A 22,836-nucleotide genomic window follows, 5' to 3' on the forward strand; every position below is an offset into this window, starting at 1 on the left:
AAAAGAAGGAACCGTAAATTTGAATACTCTTGCATTTAGTATCGATATATAATTATGTAATTAAAATAAATTAACAAAATTCAATTAAATAATTATTTATGATGCTTTCGCTTTAGATTTTTCTCTTTTCTTTTTTTCCAGCAGTGTTTTATACAAATTAATTTGACTTATGATCAGAATTCTGAAATAATCAGCTGCTCCTGACCTCTGTGGACCCCAGCATATACTGCCCCTCTCATCATAGGCAGCTCTAGAATTCTTGGCTCTCCACAACCAAATTTCTGCTGCTAGTTGCCATTGTATCTGCATCTCGACTTCCAGGTACAAAGGCTGTAAACAGACGGCTACTGGACTACGTTCTCAGCCTTCGAAAATAAAAAGAAAGCTTTTGAGCACACTTTTATGACCCTTTTCCGTATATGAACCAAAAGATGAATAAGAACCTTGTCCAACTGATGGAGGAACTGGATTAGTGCTCCCAGACGCCTGACTTCGAGGAGCCGTGGGCTTCTCTTGTCCCCGTTGCTTGCATTGCCCTCTCAAAAGGTTTCGCATAGTTTTGAAGCTTTCCTTATCTTTTACATATTTTATATATGTTTATTTTTTTTGAGCTGTTGCTGAAAGTACAAAATTAGTTCTTTGTGTTTTTTGTTAAGCTTTTTTTCAATTAATGAACATTTTTGATAATTGTTTTTTAAATTAATCGAATGTTGTTAATTACTGCGGCTTAGGTATACTAATTATCTTACTTACATAACTTATTAACTTATAGAATCAGCTGCAATTAGGGTCTAAATTAATAACTCAGAATGAAATGTGATTGCAGGGAAATCAAACATTATTACGAGTATTAGTTCAATGTGGCTTCAAATCTAGCTCGTAAATAAGGGACTAGATTTACCAATCTCAAATTAAAGTTATAAAATGGTGCGAGGACAAATATTTTTACCCCGTGGCTAAGGGTATAATTTTTGAATTCATGTATTGTGATCTTCTGTCTAAGGAAAATAAAGGAAAACGGAAAAAATCAGGGTATTAGCTGACAGTACAAGCCGTAAGAGCTTGAGCAGCCAAATTTTCACTGAACACTGAGATCCGATATGTCCCCAAAGGTCCCAAACACCTCCAAAAAAGATTTAAGGAGCAAAATAAATACCTTTAAAACTTTTAACGTGTTATATTATCGCAGTTTCTTTACAGAAACTTGGTTTATGAAAAGGATCAATCTCGACAGGAAATTGATCCACTAATTCAAATAAATAGATAGAGTTTTTACAAAAAACATGGCCCTTTAATTTTGACGAATGTTTTTGGGTCTCAAGAAAAACAAACCATCTTTGGCTAAAATACCTTAAAAGCAAGGAAGATCGCTCTAGTCGAGTACCTCGACTATCAGATACTAAAGCTAGGTATTGTATTAAGATAGGTATTGACGAGACCAATACATTTCAGTTAAGATTTTTTTTCTAGCATTAAAACTGTAGGCACCACAGTTTTGGTCGGCTTGTGGGCGTTGGAGTGGGCGTGGCACCCTGCTGAAACAAACTTGAGCTGCGCAAGAAGCTCAGGAATCTGCATACCAAATCTCAACTTCCTAGCTCTTGTAGTTTCCGAGATCTCAGCGTTCATACGGACAGACGGACAGACGCACATGGTTAGATTGACTCAGCTTGTGATCCTGATCAAGAATATATATACTTTGTGGGGTCGGAAACGCTTTCTTCTACCTGTTACACTATATCATATAGCTGCCATAGGAACAATCGGAAAATTAGTGGGAAAATAATATGAAACAAATTATACCTTCGGTGACTTAACATATTATCTTAAACTATTGGGAATATCATTTTTTATATTTTTAAATTTAATTATTATAACTGCAAGGGTATACAAACTTCGAATTGCCAAAGTTAACTTCCTTTCTTGTTATATCTTATGAAATATGAGTTTTATTTTGAATTTTAAATTGATTTGACAGGCGACAGGCGAACGTCTGCTCCCAATATACAGGTATAAATAGACAGAACTATGTACATACCTTATTATTTTACCCTTGCAGAGGGTATTATGATTTCAGTCAGAAGTTTGCAACGCAGTAATGGAGACATTTCCGACTCCATAAAGTAAATATGTATATTCTTGATCAGCATCGCTAGATGAGTTGATCTAGCCATGTCCGTCTGTCCGTCTCTCAAATTTTACAAAAGTCTTATATCTTTTGCAGGTAGTACATAAGTCGGAACCAGCCGGATCAAACAACTATATCTTATAGCTCCCATAGGAATAATCGGAAAAAAAATGTAAGAAAAATATTTTTTTGGTGTTTTTTAACTTATAACCTCCTACGCTTAAAAACAACATTTTTTAATTAGTTCTGAATTTCGAATTTAATTTTATCAAAATCGGACGACTATATCATATAGCTGCCATAGAAACGATCGGAAAATTGGTGGGAAAATAATATGAAACAAATTATAGCTTCGGTTTTTTTTGACATATTATCTTATACCATTGGGAATAACATTTTGTGTATTTTTAAGAATTTCGAATTAAATTTAATAAAAATTGGACGACTCTGACATATACATAGCTGTCAAAGAAACAGTCAGAAAAATAATGAAATACTTATTTTTAAAAAAAATTTTGCTTTGTTGATTTTGATCGTATTTTCTTTTACTCTGAGATATAGAATATTTTAACTTTTCAGCATTAAGAATTTAATTTTATATAAATATCACTGAAGCTAGCAACAATCCTTAAACATTGAGCATGGAATTACTGACATCAGTGGCGGATCCACGGGGGGGGAAATTAGGGAAATTTCCCCCCCCTTGGAACCACAGAACCTGAACATTTTACTTGTTTGCTAGAAAAATATTCTCTGCAATAAAAAAATATAACCACTTTGTTTACCTAAAAATTGGGATGGATAATTTTTGTTTTATAATTTGTACTGTATTTCTCTCGCAATAATAAGTTTGAACCCCAAATCGAAGAATAAGTTCAATTTCCCCCCCCAAGAATAGTCTCTGGATCCGCCACTGCTAACATAGATTATTTCTTATAACTGCAAGGGTATACATATACCCGTTACTCGTAGAGTAAAAGGGTATACTAGATTCGTCGGAAAGTATGTAACAGGCAGAAGGAAGCGTTTCCGACCCCATAAAGTGTATATATTCTTGATCAGGATCACTAGCCGAGTCGATCTAGCCATGTCCGTCTGTCCGTCTGTCCGTCTGTCTGTCTGTCCGTCTGTCCGTCTGTCCGTATGAACGCTGAGATCTCAGAAACTATAAGAGCTACAATACTGGGATTAGGCATGCAGATTCCTGAGATTCCTGCGCAGCGCAAGTTTGTTTCAGCAGAGTGCCACGCCCACTCTAACGCCCACAAACAACCCAAGCCTGTGGCGCCCACAATTTTCGTGCTAGATAAAAAATTTTAACTGAAATGTATTGGCCTCGTACCTATTAATTGATCCAAAAAAAAATTTGACACGCCTACCCTAACGCCCACAACGATTAGAACTGTCTTTCGCCGGTAGGTGGCGCACTTAAGTCTCGCTTTGCTGCTTGCATATCTCCATTTCCCTTTGGTCCCTTAAGCTGAGTAACGTGTATCTGATAGTCGAGGTACTCGAATATAGCGTTCTCCCTTGTTTTTTACTAAAAATTTTGCGTTGAACAACTCCAAGGTTTTTAAACTGTCTTTGTTCATCAAATAAGCAAAATACAAAAATATATGTTGTAGTCTGAACCTGACATATGCTAGTTGTAACTAGTTTAGTCTTATCATCAAGTTTCCAACTCAAGCATTGTAATCAGCACTTCATCTATTCCCTCTATTTTTGGCAGGCTGTGTTTAAAATAAAAAATAAACCAACACATAAAAACATTTTGTGGTGGAAATTGAGTATCGGGAGTGTCAAATAAATCTCTTCCAACCAAATATTCTTGGTCTTATGTATTGAAGTACTTAAGACCCCAACCGTTTTTGGTTGGAATGGTCTTACTTGGAACCTGGGGATAATGTTGAACCGGCTCTGTTCAACAGCTTGTAAGGTCTTTCTCAAAAATTCCAGTTTCTAATAAAGTATAAACCATTTTTTATTTTGCACATATATATTTATGATTTTATTTTTGTTCAACAAATAGTTATTTATAATCAAACCTTTACCAAAACTGGCACTGAAGGTAAGCTGGAAGACATTCTAGAGCCCTGTCGAATGGGGTGTAACCCTTGAGCATATACTCCAAATGTAATTGATCAACGTGCTGACCATTGGCATCCGGGAATCCATCTGTGCAGAAAGTCTGGGCCAGATTCCGGAAGAAGGTTTCTTTCGTGGAGGGATTGATTCTCACGTTGCGGCTAGCCAAGTAGGCGGAATAGGCGAGATTTAGACCTCCAATATCCGCCAGGTGCTCGTTCATATCCAATTCGTTTGAATCTGTCGCACACTGCAAAGCTTCCTGAAATTTCGGAGAATTAGCGATATCGATTCCAATTTTGTTTAGATTTCCGTATGTATCGAACGGAATATTAGTATTGTCGACGGAACGCATTAATTCTCGGGCGAGGGCGAATCCCATCAAACTATACTTGAACACATCGTCACTATCAGGCTCAAAGAACGGCTCCTGCAAGAGGTCGTACGGCACTACAATAACGTTTTGTCGGCCTACGAGGAACGGATTGGATATAGTGGATTCCTCTGTGTTGGGCATGAAGAATTCGTTTTCCGAATGGCGCAGCTGTCCTAGAACCTTTTGCACGTAAAACTTCAGCATCCTTATGTGTTCCCGAGCAAAGTCGAGGTCTTCCGAAGGAACATCCAGATCCTCGTAGTATTCGTTGGTGAAGTCCCAGTGCTCATGGAACCTGGGCATGTTGCCGATGTTAAGGACGAGATCCTTTACTTTCCTGTCGGCCATCATCCTCTGTTCAACGGTTAGGCCAAGGCGATTGCTTTCGATCTTCAAGATCAATTGCTGTCGAATTTGCGCGAAGACCCGTTCGATTTCCTGTGATTGAACTTGCAGATTATCCAGGAAGCGTTCTTTGTGGAGGTGGTTCGCGGCCAAGTACATGTTGCGACGCACATCCTTAATGCAATCCAAAGGATCTTTGCCGCCCTCAGTGTACGCCTGCAGACGGAGGAAGAGTCGGCTCATTAAATAGTAAGCCACCAGCTCCACGTCGGCGTTATCTATTAGCCGTCTAATTGCCATGAGATAGGACAAGTTCTTGACCTCCACCCGGAAGTTGAGTAGAATGCGGTGGCCAACTATTATCTCGATGAACTTCTGCCAGTCGTAGTCAGTTTCGATATTCATCTCCTGAACACTCATAATTCGGTTTTCGATATTCCTATTATAGGCTATGGTTTGTACACTCCAATGCAATCTCCTTAACGTCCTCCCGAGATTTTGGATCCTTTCTGAGGGCATTCTCATTTCCCGAAGAGCTCGTTGAACTTCCTCAATGTTGAGAATTGTGTTTGAATAGGGTCTTCCAAGGCTTAAGAGAACCTCCGTATTTCTTTCATCATTTTGGGTGAAACCAATGCTGATCAAAGTCGCGGAGAGGTCGTAATGGAACAGATGTGCCACCGTCTCTATCCATTTGAACTTATCCGCGGGCCAGGAAGTACCAGGGGGGGTTAACGGGGGCCAGGAGAGCCCCTCGGCTGGGGGGGCCAGTCTCAAGTAATGCTCTACCGTTCGCGTTTCCGGAGGGGCCTCTCGGCAATTGCGGTAGAATCGCAAAACCTTCCCCGCCAAACTCGACTCGTTGAAGTACATAACCTTCGACTGCTCTTCAATTTCCCCCATCAGTTGGAGGAGGTTCGTATTCACCTTGTGGCTCAGCACCTGGAAAATTCCGACGAAGGAGTCATTAATGTGCCGCTCGCCATACTTTCCGCACGCGTATTCATAGTAGTCGGTGCAAGGACTCATATTCTGCATGCCATCGCTTAGGATGTTGTTCAGCAGCCGTCTGTTGAGGTCCGAAGATCCAGAAGAAGACACAATTGAGCCAAACAATAGACAGATAATCCACTTCATCGCTGGGAGAGAACTAGACTGAAAGCCAACATCTTAAGAACTGCCCTTATAAAGCAAACGGCCTTTTGAAGAGCTTTAGAGCATCCCAATCCAAGCATAAATTAAGCTCTCTAATCAGCAATTGAGCTAGAACTCAGGAATCTACTGAAACCCACGATTGGATTAACTGATAAAGACAATTGGAATGGCTTGATTTCACCAAAATAGATAATGTTACTATCAGCTACTGCATCTTAATCCATCAGTTCTAAGTAACACACGGGATTACAGCGGCAAACATTGATTAGTTAAGATATATTTTAATTAGGAAATCATGTTGTGGAAATTAATAAATACTGGTTTTTTGTTTGCTAATTTTAAATTTTGGCAACTTTATTTTAAGAGTAATGACCACAGTTGAACATGTTTAATTTTCGTGATCAGTAAAATTGGTATCTTGTGGTGTGAGCTAGTGTAATAGGTTATCGGTCAAGTTGCGCAAGCTCACCATGTTGTAAAAAAAGTCTGTATACAATGTCTACAACTTATCTCTAAGGTTAATGTACATTCCAAGAACATGTTTTGATTTGGCAGTATAAAAATAATTCATTTCATTTTTGCAGACTTGTGATATTGTGAAAGATTTGGGCAATTTCCGTATAAAATCAAAATAAACAAGTTAAGTTAGTCATATTTATTTATATATATTTATTTATATAGATTCGCCAGAAGGTTACAGTAGAAGGAAGCGTTGTTGATCGTATTCTTGATCACTATCCGGGTCGCACTAGCTATGTCCGTATGTCTGTCCGTCGGTATGAACGCTAAGATCTTGGAAACTATAAAAGCTAAAAAGTTGGCATTAAGCACGCCCACTCTAACGCCCACAGACGCACATAACGCTAAAGCCTGTCTAGCGCCCACATTTTACTGCCTCGCTAGTTAAAATACCCTTGAATTTTATTTTATTTGAAATTAAAAACTGAGTAACGGGTATCTGACAATCGAGGCACTCAACTACAGCGTTTCTTCTTGTTTTAAATTACGAAGATTATGAAATTGTGAAAAAATTGCTTTAAAAATGTTTACCAGCTATCTATAAGATTAATGTGCATGTACTAGAACATTTTTGGATTTCGCAATTCCCTTATAAAAATAACACAGCATTAATCACAATTTGTTCGACGACATTAGGGCGGGGTATTCCATATAATTATGGGATGTTTTTATAGCTTAAGACTTATGCTAATACACAGAGAAAACTAGGAGCACATTATAAGTGGAAGAGAGCTTTTTTTAGATTGCAATGTGGATGGGCTGCAATTTGTTTATTTTATTTCAGCTGTGTGCCACGCCCACTCTAAGGCCCACAAACGCCCATAAGGTTAAAACCGGTCTATCGCCCACATTTTTCAATATTTTAAGAAAGTGCTAATGTAATTCTGATAATCAATACCCATCTACATGCCAACAATAGTTTAAATCGGACTATTCATTATAAAACAAGGAAGAACGCTATAGTCGAGTACCTCGACTATCAGATACCCTTTACTCAGCTAAAGGGACCAAAGGAAAATGGAGATATGCAAGCAGCAAAGCGAGATTTAAATGCGCCACCTACCGGAGGTAGACATATTTAAGCGTTATGGCCGTTAGAGTGGGTGCGTCAATTTTTTTTTTGGATCAATCGATAGGTATTGACGAGACCAATACATTTCAGTTAAAATGTTATATCTAGCATAAAAATTGTGGGCGCCAAAGATTTGGGCGGCTTGTGGGCGTTAGAGTGGGCGTGGCATATTTGCGTAACAAACTTGCGCTGCGCTCAAGCCTACGGAATCTAAATCTGAAATCCCGTTTCTCTATCTTTGATATTTTCCGAGATATCCGCGTTCATATTTACGATTTTTTGAAGTTTGTGGGCGGTTTGTGGGCGTGGCAAACTTTTTTTTAAGTCAATCGGTAGGTATTGATGAGAACAATACATTTCAGTTAAAATTTTTGTTCTAGCATCAAAACTGTAGGAGCCACAGTTTTGGGCGGCTTGTGGGCGTTAGAGTGGGCGTGGCACTCTTCTGAAACAAACTTGCGCTGCGCAGGAATCTTAGGAATCTGCATGCCTAATCCCAGTATTGTAGCTCTTATAGTTTCCGAGATCTCAGCGTTCATACGGACAGACGGACATGGCTAGATCGACTCGGCTAGTGATCCTGATCAAGAATATATATACTTTATGGGATCGGAAACGCTTCCTTCTGCCTGTTACATACTTTCCGACGAATTATAATGGGTATTCACTAAATACAAAAAGAAATTTTAAGACGGCTGAAAAATGGGTACGGTAATACCTTAAGGTAATAAAGCCGAATAACCTACTATTTACGTTACCGTTACTCAGCTAAAGGGAGTACGAGGTAGATGAAGCAGCAAGGCGGCTGGTCCCGAAATTGCACACCACGCACCCGCGCCACCTGGCGTCGAGTCTCTTATTTGCTTTTATCTTTTAAATGGATGGTCCGATTTGAACAAATTTTTGGAATGTATTAATAACACCAGTTTACAAAAAAAAAATCGACGAAATACGCCTTGAAGGCGACCTTGGTTTTCCGTTAAGGCACATCCTGATTAAGAAAAAGGCACTTACAATTTTTTCAAGTGTAAAATGAAAATGATTTTCTCGTAACTGCAATCGCATACTTTTTAGTTTGCCCAGCACTAATAGCAAGGAAACTGACGTTACTGACAACTTGCACCAAATTCTTACGTTCCACAACACTGAGCCGCTGCTCCCGAATACTAAACTTGGGTATATACGTTTACAAATCTGTAAAAAATCGATTTACAAACGGATTGTAGTGATCAATGGCTCATATTCTCCGTTAAAGTTCAGCCTTTAGGAAAACAACACAAAACTAATTTCGGTTTTTAGGCCTGTATTTTTAAAGAAGTTATTTATGCCAGCGTTTCTGCATTTTTTCCAACTTTTTCAACTTTGACGAAGTGTAGCTTCTAAACTAATGAATGGAACTCAATGCTGTGTATAAGAAAGTTAAAGGGGATTCTATTACCTGTAAAATAATGACCGAATTCGGTTTATCAGAACTCGAGTTAGAAAATAGAAAAAATTTTAAGTGTCCTTTTCCTGATCAGGGAAATCTACCTTACCAGAAAGCCAAGATCGTCTTCAAGGCGCATTTCGTCGATTTTTTTTTGTAAACTGGTGTAATCAACACAAATCCCATTTACACTTTTTGGGCGCTAGACACACTTTAGCTTTATGTTCGTTTCCGAACCTATAAAGTATATATTATATTCTTAGTTAGGATCACCAGCCGTTTGTCCGTCCATAAGAACGGAGAGATCTCAAAAACTATAAGATACAAAGTTGGGATTAAGCATGCAGATTCTAGGTAATCTTATTCCAGCAGTGTACCACGCCGAAGCTAACACCCACATACCGCCCAAAACACGCGCTGCAGTTTTAGTGATAGAATCAAAAGTTTATCTGAAACGTTTACCTATCGATTTACCCACATTTTTCACACCCACTCTGTTCCTTACAAGCCGTTTAAAAATGTTTTATGCTTAAACAAAAGTTTTAGCAGGATTGTATAGGTTTTTCAACACCTACCGACCGACGCTAAAATCTGTCTCGCGCCCACTTTTTAAATATTTTTTCAAAGTGTCAATGGTATTTTCTTTTGGTTGTCAATAACTATCTTCACTGTTCAAATATATATATTGAGATCGCCGCTAGGTGGCGCCCTGCAATCTCGGAAACAGTCGCGTATCTCAATCTCTTTTTATTTTAGCGGGTAGCGAACAGTTGATATAGGAACAGTGGGAAAGAAATAGAAAATAATTCAGCGGCCAAACTACTGTGAACACCCCATACATTTTTAATACCATTTTTCAATAACGATTATTGCATTACCAGCATACAGCCACACTTAATGTGCATGCAGTAAAAAAATCTGATTTGTCAAATCAAAACTTCTGCTTCGAATAGAATATCTGCTCGGACATGGATAATTTCGGCTTTGGAGGAGTCGAGCTCAGCAAAGGACAAATGTTCCAAGTGCTGATACGTCTTTCGGTGGCTTCGCTGATAACGTTTTATTCGGTGAAATGGATGATGAACCAGATGGACCCGACAAGTAAAAACAAGAAAAAAGCCAAAATCCTGGCGGAAGAGCAGTTGAAGAGGTTTCTATATCTTTTAAATAGAGAATGGCGTTACCTATGACTCTAACCTGACTTCTTGTCTTGCAGGCTGGCCGAGAAAGATGGGTTCAAGCTGAATGCGCAGGAATTTAACGACTATGAGCTGATGATTGCGTCACATCTTGTTGTACCGGCCGACATAACAGTCAGTTGGTCAGATATCGCCGGACTGGATAGTGTCATTCAGGAGCTCCGGGAATCGGTGGTTCTGCCGGTCCAGCACAAAGATCTCTTCAAGCGCTCGAAGCTTTGGCAGGCGCCGAAAGGCGTGCTTCTGCACGGGCCTCCGGGTTGCGGAAAAACACTGATAGCGAAGGCGACGGCAAAGGAGGCGGGAATGCGCTTTGTCAACTTGGACGTCGCCATTCTGACCGACAAGTGGTACGGGGAATCCCAGAAATTGACATCGGCCGTGTTTTCACTGGCTGCGAAAATCGAACCATGCATTATATTCATTGACGAAATTGATTCCTTCCTGCGATCCCGCAACTTGAACGACCACGAGGCCACCGCCATGATGAAGACCCAGTTTATGATGCTGTGGGATGGCCTCAGCACAAACTCCAACTCGACGGTGATTGTAATGGGCGCCACGAACAGACCCCAGGACCTGGACAAGGCCATTGTCCGCCGAATGCCAGCTCAGTTTCACATTGGCCTTCCTACCGAGACTCAGCGACACGACATCCTTAAATTGATATTGCAGTCGGAAGAAATAAGCCAAGATGTCGACCTGCATCGGTTGGCCAAGCTTACAAATGGCTTCTCCGGCTCTGACCTTCGGGAAATGTGCCGGAATGCATCAGTTTTCAGGATGAGGCAGCTCATCACGTCTAGTGACCCATCGGGTGCAGCTCTCGATCGAAATAACGTCAGCATCAATATGGATGATTTGCTAGGCTCACACTTAAAAATTAAGGAGTCCAAGATGCACACGGGAAGTCTATTTTTAGAGAATAGAATCGAGTTAGACTAAGTACCATTGTTGTTGAATTCATTTTTTCAATATATCAAAAAACTTAAATATATCTTATAAGCTTGTTTATTTGTCTTTCGAGAGAATCTCTAAGGAGATGTGCTTTCCATTAAGGTAATGGTTGCTGGTGTATCGAAAAGGTTTTCCGCCTATAACTTAACCCTGTTCTATTATCAAAACATGGGCATCCGGAAAATGCAATCTATGTACACTTGAAATCTGCAACGGATACTGCAGGAAATTACGCAATCCATAGCATTTCCGTAACTGAGAGCTCAATGCACTTTAATTACTACATATACGAGCTTCTTTGAAATATTCACCTAGAGAAATTTCAAACATTTATAAAAATATTGCTCTTGTACACTCGTACAGATACATAGAAAGCCTGCGTCACGCGACCGCGGGCTTTCAATCGTAAAAAATAAAGGTAAACTTTTGCAGTGTTATCCACTATTTATAAGGCAAGTTAAACCTTTGAAGATGTTTGCCATCGCCGAACCTAGCACTATTTTATCATTAGTATACAAAAAACGTCTTATATCTAAATGTATTTTTGACATTAAATGAAACAACTCGAATGAATAAACATAAAAGTACACAATTACTTAAAAACTTACAAAAATATAGTGCATTCAATAGTCAGTTCAAGAAATAAAATTAAATACATTTTTAATTATGTTTCATGTTCATATAAATAGTTTCTTGGAACGGCGAAAAAATCATTTCTGTTAAAGGCGTTGAACAAACCACATCAACAAACCCAAGCGATACCATACTAAATACATTTATAAGAATGAATCCTATGGTAAGTTACACTACACATCCTTTTTTTAAAACCTCTCGTAATAATGAATTCATACCTACTGATATATGCCCCTTTTAATAAAATAAATTTTTTAAATTTTAGATAACTTTCTTTCCTGGATATTTATTCATACCATTAATTATTTTTGGAAGTTCGGCGCACAGTAACTCCTATGCTGTGAATAAAAGCAGAATTGTTGAAAGCAATGAATGGAGCTATCCTGATTTTGGAAAAGAATCTATTCATAACACCGGAAGGCGACCGGAAAAACTGGCGATACAACATTATAACCGAGAGGCTGATCGAAACGTGACATTAAAACGTGGTGTGAGAAATTATCAAAAACCATCCGAAAAAATAACGAGACACAAAAACAAATACAGGCCGTCAAGTGCTCTAAGGAAAAATGTCAGTCCCCATTACACGGATGACAGTTCGGAAAATAAGCATTACCATACATTTGAAGAAATTCACGAGCACATAGATGAAGATGATGGACAGTACCAAGCATCTGAGCAAATAGGAACGCAATCCATCCTAAGTGAACACGTGGAAGAACAGTCAAGTAAGAAGGATAACAAGCGGATGAAAGTCAAGATCAAGCATCATCATCACCACCATCATCATAACCACATAAAGGAAATGATAAAAACCGTACCTCAACCCTATCCCGTGGAAAAAGTTGTGCATGTCCCCATTGAGAAAATTGTGGAGAAGATCGTACACGTCCCCAAGCTTGTAAATGTTACGGTTGAGAAAATAATACACGTGCCAATTGAAAAAATTGTGGAGAAAGTGATACACATTCCCAAACCTGTCCAAGTTCCAAAGCCGTATGTAGTTGAAAAGATCGTTGAGAAAATAGTGCATGTCCCAAAACCGTATCCCGTTCTTCGGACTGTGCCCTATCCAGTGGAAATCAAAGTCCCCCAAAAAGTGCCAGTCCCCTACAAGGTGGAGGTTGAAAGGAAGGTTCCCGTTTACATTCGATCAAGCGAGCCATATAAATTCGAGCCATCACCTTTCGAAAGCTATCCCCATGCTGAAGAGTTCAAATTCAGTGGGGAAATGAATCATCCGCCACCTAGAGAACATAGAGAACATGAGCCTTCTTCTCTACCATCGTCGAATTACTATAATCGGATATACAAATCAAGGGAACTAGACCATCCTCCGCGGTTAGAAGACTACCAAAATTCAATTCCGCCGCAGTATAATCACGAATATGTAACGAAAAGTAGTCCTGAGCCGCAGTATAACCACGAATATGTAACGAAAAGTAGCATTGAACCACAGTTTAAACACGAATACATAACTAAAAGTAGTTCTGAACCGCAGTTTAAGCACGAATATATAACTAAAAGTAGTCCTGAGCCGCAGTTTAAGCACGAATACATAACCAAAGGTAATATTGAAGCAACTTCTTCTGGACGTGATTCGGTTTCTCTTAAGCTTGTGGGCCCCCCGACTCATTTCAATATAACTGGAAAGGATTTGGAGACCGCCAACTCAGCTCCAGAATTTATTAATAGCTCAAATGTAGACCTAAGTCCGCAGGAATCGGTTAACGCCTTTCGTGGACTCCCTTTCTCCTTACCATTCCAATTTGTTCAGCTGCAGCCAATGGCCTTTCAAAACGCTATAAACATGGAACTGCCAGTTCCATCCACGGCAGCTGAGGGAGCTCAAAAGTAAAACAAAATCAGCAAGCCGAACCTGCCAAAAAATAAATATAAAAATTTTCCCCAACATTGTTATAAATAACTTCAGTGAACTAAGTTATTTGAGCCAAGCCTCCCTTACAATAGAATCAATTTTAGAATGCATTAAATATTTCACTGAAATGTTTAAGATTTGGTATAAAACATTTGTAAATGCGAATAGCATTTTTCATTTTAAATAATAAACATATTGGTAAACGAAACTACTACACAAAACCTACGCGGTTTATTTATAAATAATGGGCTGGTTTACTCGACCGCTCTGTTGTGTAGTAAAAAGTTATTACTATTCGTGATCAAGCATCAGCGAAGGTGATTATGATAAACAGTATAAACGAGTATAAAATGCACTTGGTTACACAAGCTGATCAACTTGATAAACCTAAAACCTAATAAAATGTCTTGTAAATATCCTCAAGATGTACAATTTAAATTATTCAGTTTCTTTATTATCCATCAGAAGAGACTATATAAGTCATTTTTAAAGTTTAAGCATCAACAATGCTTGCCAGCAATTTAAATGCTTTAGTTTATTGTTTGTAGCAGTCAACAAAAATGCTTTGTTCCTCATTTACATCCTTCGCCACGGTGACCAAAGGATCCTTGTCCGTTTCAGACACCAAGATCTCACAAGCTCCTTTCAGGGATTCGCCAAGTTTGGCAGAGAAAACCTTAAGGAAACCCCTTTCCGAATTGCTGTGATTGCAGAGCAGCACGGTGGTGTTATTGTGGGTGAAGTCCAACAGTTCGTGATGTGACATTTCGCCGGTGATGATGAGATCCGCTTTGATGCCCTTGAGCAGGGATCCTCCGGAGCCGGCACAAATGCCCACAGATTGGATGATGGTCTTGGGCTGGTGGCTCACAGCCAAGGCAATGTGTACGCTGCTTTCGATGTGCTTCTGCAGGGATTCCACCAGCTGGGAGAGCTCCATATTGGTTTCTATATATCTGCCAGACCCGGTGCCCGGTGGAGCTCCCAGCTCCGGTTCCAGGGGGCGGATACTGATGATCTTGTTCACAGCCTGCGATAGCCAATCGTTGACTCCGCCACAAGTTTTATCCCACGCCGTGTGGGGCGAATACAAAGCGATATCATTGGCCAAGCAGGCTGCCACCACGCGCTCCTTCCAGTTCGACTGCGTAATCCTTGTCAGCGGCTTGAAAATCGGCGGATGATAGCTGATTATGAGCTGCACGTCCTTCGCCAGCGCCTCGCTCATCACGGGCTCGGTTAAATCGTTGGTTAATAGGATTCTCTTGATTTGCTTCTCCCGGTGCGGTTCAATCAGGAGCCCTACGTTGTCCCACTTCTCCGCCCACGAAATCGGCGCAAAGCTCTCCAGCTCCTTGACCACTGTCGCCAGTTTCTGACCACTATAAGTGCTCATCCTTCTTAGCATGCCTTCTTGTCCTCTTGTTAATTAAATATTAAAAATATAGAAAAACATTTAGAGTTGTGCAAATAAATTGTGCTGCCAACTTAATTTCAGATTCTGTTACGTCGTTGCTAACGTAACAGCTGTTACGTTTACGAACTGGCGCCATTGCGTTGTTTGTAATGCCATTTTTGAATGGCGACCCACTAGCAAAAACAATACATTTACGTTTTATAAACTTAAATGGTTTTACTGAATTTGTAGCTTTAGATATCTTCTTTCTATAATAAGTCGGACGACTAGGAACTAACTACTAATGAAAACATAAGCATCATATTCTCTTCTACTCTCGGAAAGCTATATCATATAACTATCATAAGATCAATCGAAAAATTAATAGGAAAAAATATATGATCATACTTTCTTACACTCCGGGATATAGCAATATTTTAAAAAATTAGATTTTTAAATTTTTTATTGTAAGAATCGGACGAACATGTTAAATAGCTGTCGGAGGAACTATCGGTAAGGTGATAAACAAATCTTCGGTTTCGGTACTGGAAAAGTCGCCCTAAGAATGAGATCGCCCTAAAATTAAGAAAAATTTTCTTATTTCAAGAAAGGTTATTTATGAAAAAATAGACACAAAATATTTTTTAAGGGCTAGTTTTTCTAAGATGCTTAGTGTTTCTTTTATGTACAACGAATTTTTTTGAGCATATGCTATTAATATTTTCTCAGTTTTATGGCAAAATCATCATATTTCGTAGAAAAAATTTATCTTAAAACTAGAAATCAGGGACCACGTCTAATGCGTTAAATATTGCATTATTGGATTATTGAAGAGTCAACATTTATTTTTCTTTTTTGTGCAAGTGCTTAGAAATGAATTCTTGAACCATTTTGTGTGCGAAAGCAAAAACAAAATTGCAGCACACATTTAAATAATAATCAAAAAATTATATATAATAAATAAATTTTAAGTGTATTAAAATTGTCGAATTATAAAAAATGATTAATTGCGATTTAATTAAATTTGGATTTATTTCTTTGTTTAATAAGAATAAATTTTTAAATTTGTGAAAACCCAAAACAATTATACTTTAATGGCCTATTTAAATAATTGAGATTAAATTTCAACAAAAAAACGTAAATTCCCAAAAGCATGACAAATGGATGAAATAAACCCTGGATAGAACTGTAATGATTAATACTTTATAACTTTCAATTATCATGCTACCACACCACCAAGTCCTTAAATGGTATGGCCCATAACTGTAATACTGGCTCAGAAATAATCGGACACGGAAGGGCCATACACTTTGAGTTTTCTAAATGATGTTATCTATTGAGCTTTTTCACTAGGCAACCCAAAGAACTGACTCCTCACACGTGTACTACCATTTATCTTAACAAACTTAACATTTTATATTTTATATGTTGTAAGATCCCTAAAAACATTTTCGTATCTGATAATTTATGTTATCGAGTAATCACTTATTGAGTCACTTAGCACTAACAAAGTGTGCTGCTTTGCTGGAAACCACAAAGGCTCGGAATTTGGAGAATTCATGACACGCAGAAAATTCTTAAAACAAAAATGAGCAAAAACCCCAACAGGAAATAACAAAAACAGAAAACCCCTAAAATGTGTCTAATTTGAGCTAAGTATGTATAATATGTACACTAAGGCGGTCCAAAAAATGAAATCTTGTTCTCACCACTGCACATGGTTGATTAAAGTGTGCAAAAAATGTATTAACCAACTAAATTTTTATTGGTTGTGTTTTAGACCTTGCGAAACGTCCTCAAAGTTTCATTAAAAGTCCATGTATACCAGCCATGACTTTTTAAAAAAGATTGATTTCATCTCCACAACTTTGTCAAATTTCGTATCTGGGTCAATATGAATAAAAAAATTGATAATATATGCCGGAATCTTTTTGGAGGGAAAACTAAAGTCATAATGCATTACAAATGCAATGTACGCATTCTTTTTGCATTTGTACTCATTCTTTTTCTGATGCAAATTTAGTCCATTTTGTGTTCTTTTACTTATTTCTGTCAAGTTTATGAAGAATGTACAATTCCACTGAATCTAAATTATTTTGCATTATGAAGGAAAACGTACATTTTTGTCAAGGAAACACAAGTACATACATATATGTAAACAGTTTAATTTTATTTCGTGACTTAGCACAATTTGTAAATTCATACATACATACATTCTAAATTTCCCACACTCTAAATAAATAAATAAATAAAGTTAACTTTAAAGCGCTACCCCAAAAAAAGAAACGCTGAACACTCCTAAAATTCATAGTAATTGAATTAATCTTCATCTAAGAATGAGATTCTTGGAATCATACTATTAGCGCGACCTTGTAGACCTCTAATATTAAAAAAAAATGTATTTCACCATTAAGAACTTACGTTTGATAAAATATAAAAAAAACCCAAAAAGGAGGCTGCAACCCGACAGAATATTTACAATTGACGTGTGTCTGTTCCAGATGCCAAAGATCAAGCCACGCTTGGACTTTCCAAGCCAACGACCCAAGAGCGCACCCACTCCTGGCCATCCAGTCGTCTGGAAGATGCCAGCGAATATTTGCACGATGACAAAGTACCACAGACTATGGATATTGGAGGTGCGGATCCGGTGAGGATCATGCCCTTGGAAAGGTAAACGCGTTCCGCCATAAAACCAGAGCCGAACACGGCAATGGCATATAAGAAGAGGAAGGCCGAGTCCAACATTCCAAAGTGAGTGATGGCATCGGGAACGTCGTGAGTTGGTACAGAATTATAGTTTATGAAGATTCTAAGAAGAGTTCATGAAAAACTCACCAAAGGGCGGATATGGGCTTGCGGCACATGTGGTAGCAGACGTGGGCCAAAATAGTAAGCACAAGATGTCGGTGTATCTTGTAACTGAAAAAGAAAATCTAATATCTTGAAAATTGTAGCAAAGCATATCTGCAGACGGGACTCTGTAGTGATCCTGGCACATTTATCATACATTGATCGTGAAAAGAAAGGAAATAAATATGGAAATTTCCACACCACCTTGGAGGTAGAGCTGTAAGCGCGTTTTCTTATAGTCGTATCCCCAAGAGGCCTAATCGACTTTGTAACATATTTACATTTAGATATAAAATAAAAATGTTAGTTTCATTTCTAAACTAAAATACAATTAGTAGTATATTAAATTATACCAAACTATATTATATACTATACTACACTATATAAATCTTCCATCCGTTTGCGTGCTCTGGTCTTTCCTATTTGGTCCAGTTTCATCGTTGACTCCCTGGAATACGTCAACTCGAAATTTCAATGCCGCAAAGGACGCCCAGATCCGTGGTTAAAATTCCGCACCTTGGGACTTGAGTTGATTTCTCGTTATTTTAAGGTCCTCCAAAGCTGATTTAAGGCCAATCCTCCACCTCTGGCCTACAGACTCGAGGGAATCGTTTTTTAAATAGCGGGCCTGAAATAGAAAATCAGGCGAGACATTAAAAAATCTAGAGGTGGCTATCTGAAGATTAGAAATTTGTGTTTTTAAAGTGTCTTTAAAATAAGATGGCGTGGTAATCTCATTCAAATCAAAAATTTTTTTAAAAACGTCTTTGAAACTATTTTTGAAGAGTGGTTTTGTATACAAGTCTCTTAACACCCGTTTACAAAAAAAATTGATGAAATACGCCTTCAAGGAAACCTTTGTTTTCCGGTAAGGTACATCTCCCTGATTAAGAAAAGGGCACTTACAATTTTTTCTATGGTACCAATTTTTTTTAAAGTTTAAAAAACGTTTTTCGCACTTTTTTATTTTCTAATTCGAGTTCTGATAAACCGAATTCGGCCATCAAAGACTCATTTTACAGGTAATAAAATTTAACTTTTTTATACACATCATTGAGTTCCATTCATTAGTTTAGAAGCTACAATTCGTCAAAGTTGAAAAAGTTGGAAAAAATGCAAAAACGCTGTCATAAATGGCTTCTTTAAAAATACACGCCTAAAAACAGAAATTAGTTTTATGTTGTTTTCTTGAAGGCTGAACCATAACGGAGAACATGAGCCATCGATCACGACAATCCGTTGGTAAATCGATTTTTTACAGATTTTTAATGGTATATACCCAAGTTCAGTAGTCAGGTGCAGCGGCCGTTAAACATTATTTTAAATTTTCAGTGTTGGGAAACGTAAGAATTTGGCTCAAGTTGTAATGCATAACGTCAGTCTCCTTGCTATTTCCCTGCTATAAGTATATGAAAATGATTTCCTCGTAACTGCAATCTCATACTTTTTAGCTTGCCCAGCACTAATAGCAAGGAAACCGACGTTATGCATTACAACTTGCATCAAATTCTTACGTTCCCCAACACTGAAAATTTAAAACAATGTTTAAAACAAAGGTTTCCTTGAAGGCGTATTTCATCGATAAGTCTTCTGTAAATGAAACATTTGTAGTTGCTTTTAAATGATTATAATCCCAAAGTCTTGGGATTTGAGAATCTACCTTTTTAGCGTTATCTGGATTGTTGTCAGAAATAACCGCCAGCAAGAGATGACTAGCCTTTTTATCTTTTAAAAAGTTAATAATTAAATTCAACACCTTATTAATACGTTCGCCCGTATTTTGAAGGACAACTTCAATAAATACTATTTGAAAATGATGCCCTGTAACTTATTTCAGTCTTTGGAATCAGAGAAAATAGTTGATTCAAAACAAGAGAATAAAATAATATACAAGGAAGAACGCTATAGTCGACTATCAGATACCTGTTACTCAGCTAAAGGGACCATAGGGAGATGGAGATATGCGAGCAACAAAGCGAGCCACCTACACGCCTCAATTTATGGTTATGTGGGCGGCAGACAGATTTAAGCGTTATGGGCGTTACAGTTTCGTTTCTAGCTTTAAAACTGTAGGAGCCAGAGTTTTGGGCGCTTCCTTCTGCCTGTTACATACTTTCCGACGAATATAGTACACCCTCTTACTCTAACTGGTATAATTTCACTATTATATTAAAACAAAGACAAAATTCAAGGCACCCCACACACAATACATGCATTTAAATAACTTACCTTCGGGAGCCATAGTTCGTCAACCAGGCGGCTGAAGGGCTTCGACCAATCGCACCTGGAATTCAGGCTTCTCAGCAGAGACGGATCCTTTGCTATTTCTTCCATTAGCCCAAGATAGTGTCGCTGCCGACACGTCTTCTATCCGGCGCCCATTAGGCAGCTGCAAATGATTAAAAAATTTAACGGCATGTATTACCTGCATTGCATCCATTTCTGAAACATCAACATTACCAGATTCTGGGAGCTCGTTAGCTTCAACCACCTCCATCACGTCCACGTTCTCTAACAAGGAAGAAAGCTATAGTCGAGTACCTCGACTATCAGATACCAGTTACTCAGCTAAAGGGACCAAAGGGAAATGGAGATACGCAAGCAGCAAAGCGAGATTGAAATGCGCCACCTACCCCTGATCTCAATATATGGTTATGTGGGCGGTAGACAGATTTAAGCGTTATGGGCGTTACAGTGGGCGTGGCAAACTTATTTTTGGGTATTGACGAGACTAATACATTTCAGTTAACATTCTAGCATCAAGACTTTAGGAGCCAAAGTTTTTGGCAGTTTGTGGGCGTGGCAAACAAACTTGCGCAAGAAGAAGAAATTCCCATATCTGAGCGTTCATACGGACAGGCGGACATGGCTAGATCGACTCGACTAGTGATGCTGATCAAGAATATATATACTTTATGGGGTCGGAAACGCTTCCTTCTGCCTGTTACTTACTTAATGACGAATCTTCCCTTTACTCGTAGAGTAAAAGGGTATAAAATAAAAGCAATCACTAGTGTTGAGAAGGATGATAGAAAAGTGCCGTTTATTTTACTAAAATACCTATCGAAAATCGACTTTGAATTTGCAAAACAAGTGAACAATGGAATTTCTATTCTATTCTGCAAAAATTATGCATTCTTTTAAATATTTTATTTTTTTCCATTGACTTTTGCGAATCAAGCGAATCAGTTGATGGTGAATCGCCAATGATAAGCTCAAAAAGTTAAAATCGATACCGATAGAAAATAATAAAATTAGTGTGCAAAACTAATTTGAATATTGCGAATTATTGAGTTGAAATTAATTTTCTGATATGGATTTCAAATACCACAACAAAGATGTTGTGCGCGAGATTATGGGATCGGGCACGCTCTTTCAAAAAAGCTCCGTTTTGGACATCTTGAAGTCCCTCAAGCAATTGTCCGAGCCAGCCGGAGATGCAAATTCTGGCCATGTCCCGAAGCGACGGAGGGTAGACGAAGAGGTAGGGCCACATATTTATACCCTTGCAGAGGGTATTATGATTTCAGTCAGAAGTGTGCAGCGCAGTGAAGGAGACGTTGCCGACCCCATAAAGCATATATATTCTGGATCAGCATCATATAACCTCCTACGCTTGGAAATACAATTTTGTAATAAGTTTTGAATTTCGAATTTAATTATATCAAAATCGAACGACTACATCATATAGCTGTCAAAAAAACGGTCAGAGAATTAATGAAATAATTATATTTAAAAAAATTGTGCTTTGTTGATTTTGATCGTATTTCCTTTTGCTCTGGGATATAGAATATTTTAACTTTTCAGCATTACGAATTTAATTTTACACAAATATCACTGAAGCTAGAAAAAATCCTTAAAAATTTAATATGGTGTTACTAACATTGATTATTCCTTCTAACTGCAAGGGTATACAAACTTCGAAGTTAACTTCTTTTCTTGTTATAGAGTCTTTTCTTATATATACAATTTTACATATGTATTTAATTGCATTGCAGCCTAAGACACCGGAAAAGAAAGGACACCAAAAGCGGAAACTAAGTTTCGACGACGTGGGCTCCAAGCAGTCAGCAGCTCATCCGGACCACCCCTTCGAGGACCTGGAGGCCAGTGGCTCCAAGCAATCAGCTGCTCATCCTGACCACTCATTCGAGGACCTGGAGGCCAGTGGCACCATGCAGTCAACACCTCATCCGCACCACTCCTTCGAGGACCTGGAGGCCGGTGGCTCTCCCGATGCAGAGGAGACCCCCTCGCCCACTCGTCGCCCTTCCAGCCTCTGGGCCTGTGCCTGAGTAAGCACATTCATATTGCTCCTTCTGCATGAGTATGTACAATCTTCCTTATTTTTCAGTACGAAACACTGAGGATCTGAAGGCAAACGGCGAGGTCTCATGGTTCCTCGAAGCCAAGACCTGGAACCTGAACAAGGATGAGATCCGGGAGCTGTACCAGAAGAGGGTAGAGAAGATCCATGACTGCTTCGAGTGCGGTTTAGTCCTTGAGAGTTATAGAGCCTTATCGGAACACGAAAAGTCGGACGAGCACTTCCAAGAAAAGTGGACCATTTCTTTAATTCAAAACTTAAGGCGAGATGTCCAATTTGTGAAGTTGAAAGCGCGAACAAAACCAAGTTGAGGAACCACGTCCTAAGCCACTTCCTGTTGGCCTTTGCTTGCCCAAAGTGTCCTACATTTTTTTGCTCGATAAGGGGGTACAGGAACCATCAGCACCTGCCGCCTTCACAGAACAAAAAATATGCCTGCGAGTGTGGTACATGGTTTGCTGAGAAGCGGACTTTGAGACTGCACAA

General features: G+C 38.7%; 4 protein-coding genes across 4 annotated transcripts; 2 read left to right on the forward strand and 2 right to left on the reverse strand.

Moving 5' to 3' along the window:
- Positions 1–4,175: 4,175 nt before the first annotated feature.
- Positions 4,176–6,071, reverse strand: LOC119546158 (membrane metallo-endopeptidase-like 1). Its single transcript, XM_037852268.1, has one exon. The coding sequence runs from the start codon at positions 6,069–6,071 to the stop codon at positions 4,176–4,178; it is 1,896 nt and encodes a 631-aa protein (XP_037708196.1).
- A 4,003-nt stretch (positions 6,072–10,074) lies between these two features.
- On the forward strand, positions 10,075–11,302 carry LOC119548502 (ATPase family AAA domain-containing protein 1-B). Its single transcript, XM_037855781.1, has 2 exons — positions 10,075–10,256; positions 10,323–11,302. The coding sequence occupies exons 1-2, from the start codon at positions 10,075–10,077 to the stop codon at positions 11,248–11,250; spliced, it is 1,110 nt and encodes a 369-aa protein (XP_037711709.1). The 3' UTR covers positions 11,251–11,302.
- A 744-nt stretch (positions 11,303–12,046) lies between these two features.
- On the forward strand, positions 12,047–13,882 carry LOC119546159. Its single transcript, XM_037852269.1, has 2 exons — positions 12,047–12,058; positions 12,161–13,882. The coding sequence occupies exons 1-2, from the start codon at positions 12,047–12,049 to the stop codon at positions 13,751–13,753; spliced, it is 1,605 nt and encodes a 534-aa protein (XP_037708197.1). The 3' UTR covers positions 13,754–13,882.
- A 402-nt stretch (positions 13,883–14,284) lies between these two features.
- Positions 14,285–15,266, reverse strand: LOC119546772 (NIF3-like protein 1). The gene has a single exon (XM_037853323.1). The coding sequence runs from the start codon at positions 15,180–15,182 to the stop codon at positions 14,310–14,312; it is 873 nt and encodes a 290-aa protein (XP_037709251.1). The 5' UTR covers positions 15,183–15,266; the 3' UTR covers positions 14,285–14,309.
- Positions 15,267–22,836: the final 7,570 nt, after the last annotated feature.

This window comes from Drosophila subpulchrella, chromosome 2L (genome assembly GCF_014743375.2).
Source record: "Drosophila subpulchrella strain 33 F10 #4 breed RU33 chromosome 2L, RU_Dsub_v1.1 Primary Assembly, whole genome shotgun sequence".
NCBI classification, from domain to species: Eukaryota; Metazoa; Arthropoda; class Insecta; order Diptera; family Drosophilidae; genus Drosophila; species Drosophila subpulchrella.

Bases quoted from the DNA above. Each gene is read 5' to 3' on its own strand.
- LOC119546772 (XM_037853323.1), bottom strand. From the start codon at position 15,182: ATGCTAAGAAGGATGAGCACTTATAGTGGTCAGAAACTGGCGACAGTG.
- LOC119548502 (XM_037855781.1), top strand. From the start codon at position 10,075: ATGGATAATTTCGGCTTTGGAGGAGTCGAGCTCAGCAAAGGACAAATG. The intron at 10,257-10,322 runs GTTTCTATATCT...CTTGTCTTGCAG, and splicing joins GCGGAAGAGCAGTTGAAGAG to GCTGGCCGAGAAAGATGGGT.
- LOC119546158 (XM_037852268.1), bottom strand. From the start codon at position 6,071: ATGAAGTGGATTATCTGTCTATTGTTTGGCTCAATTGTGTCTTCTTCT.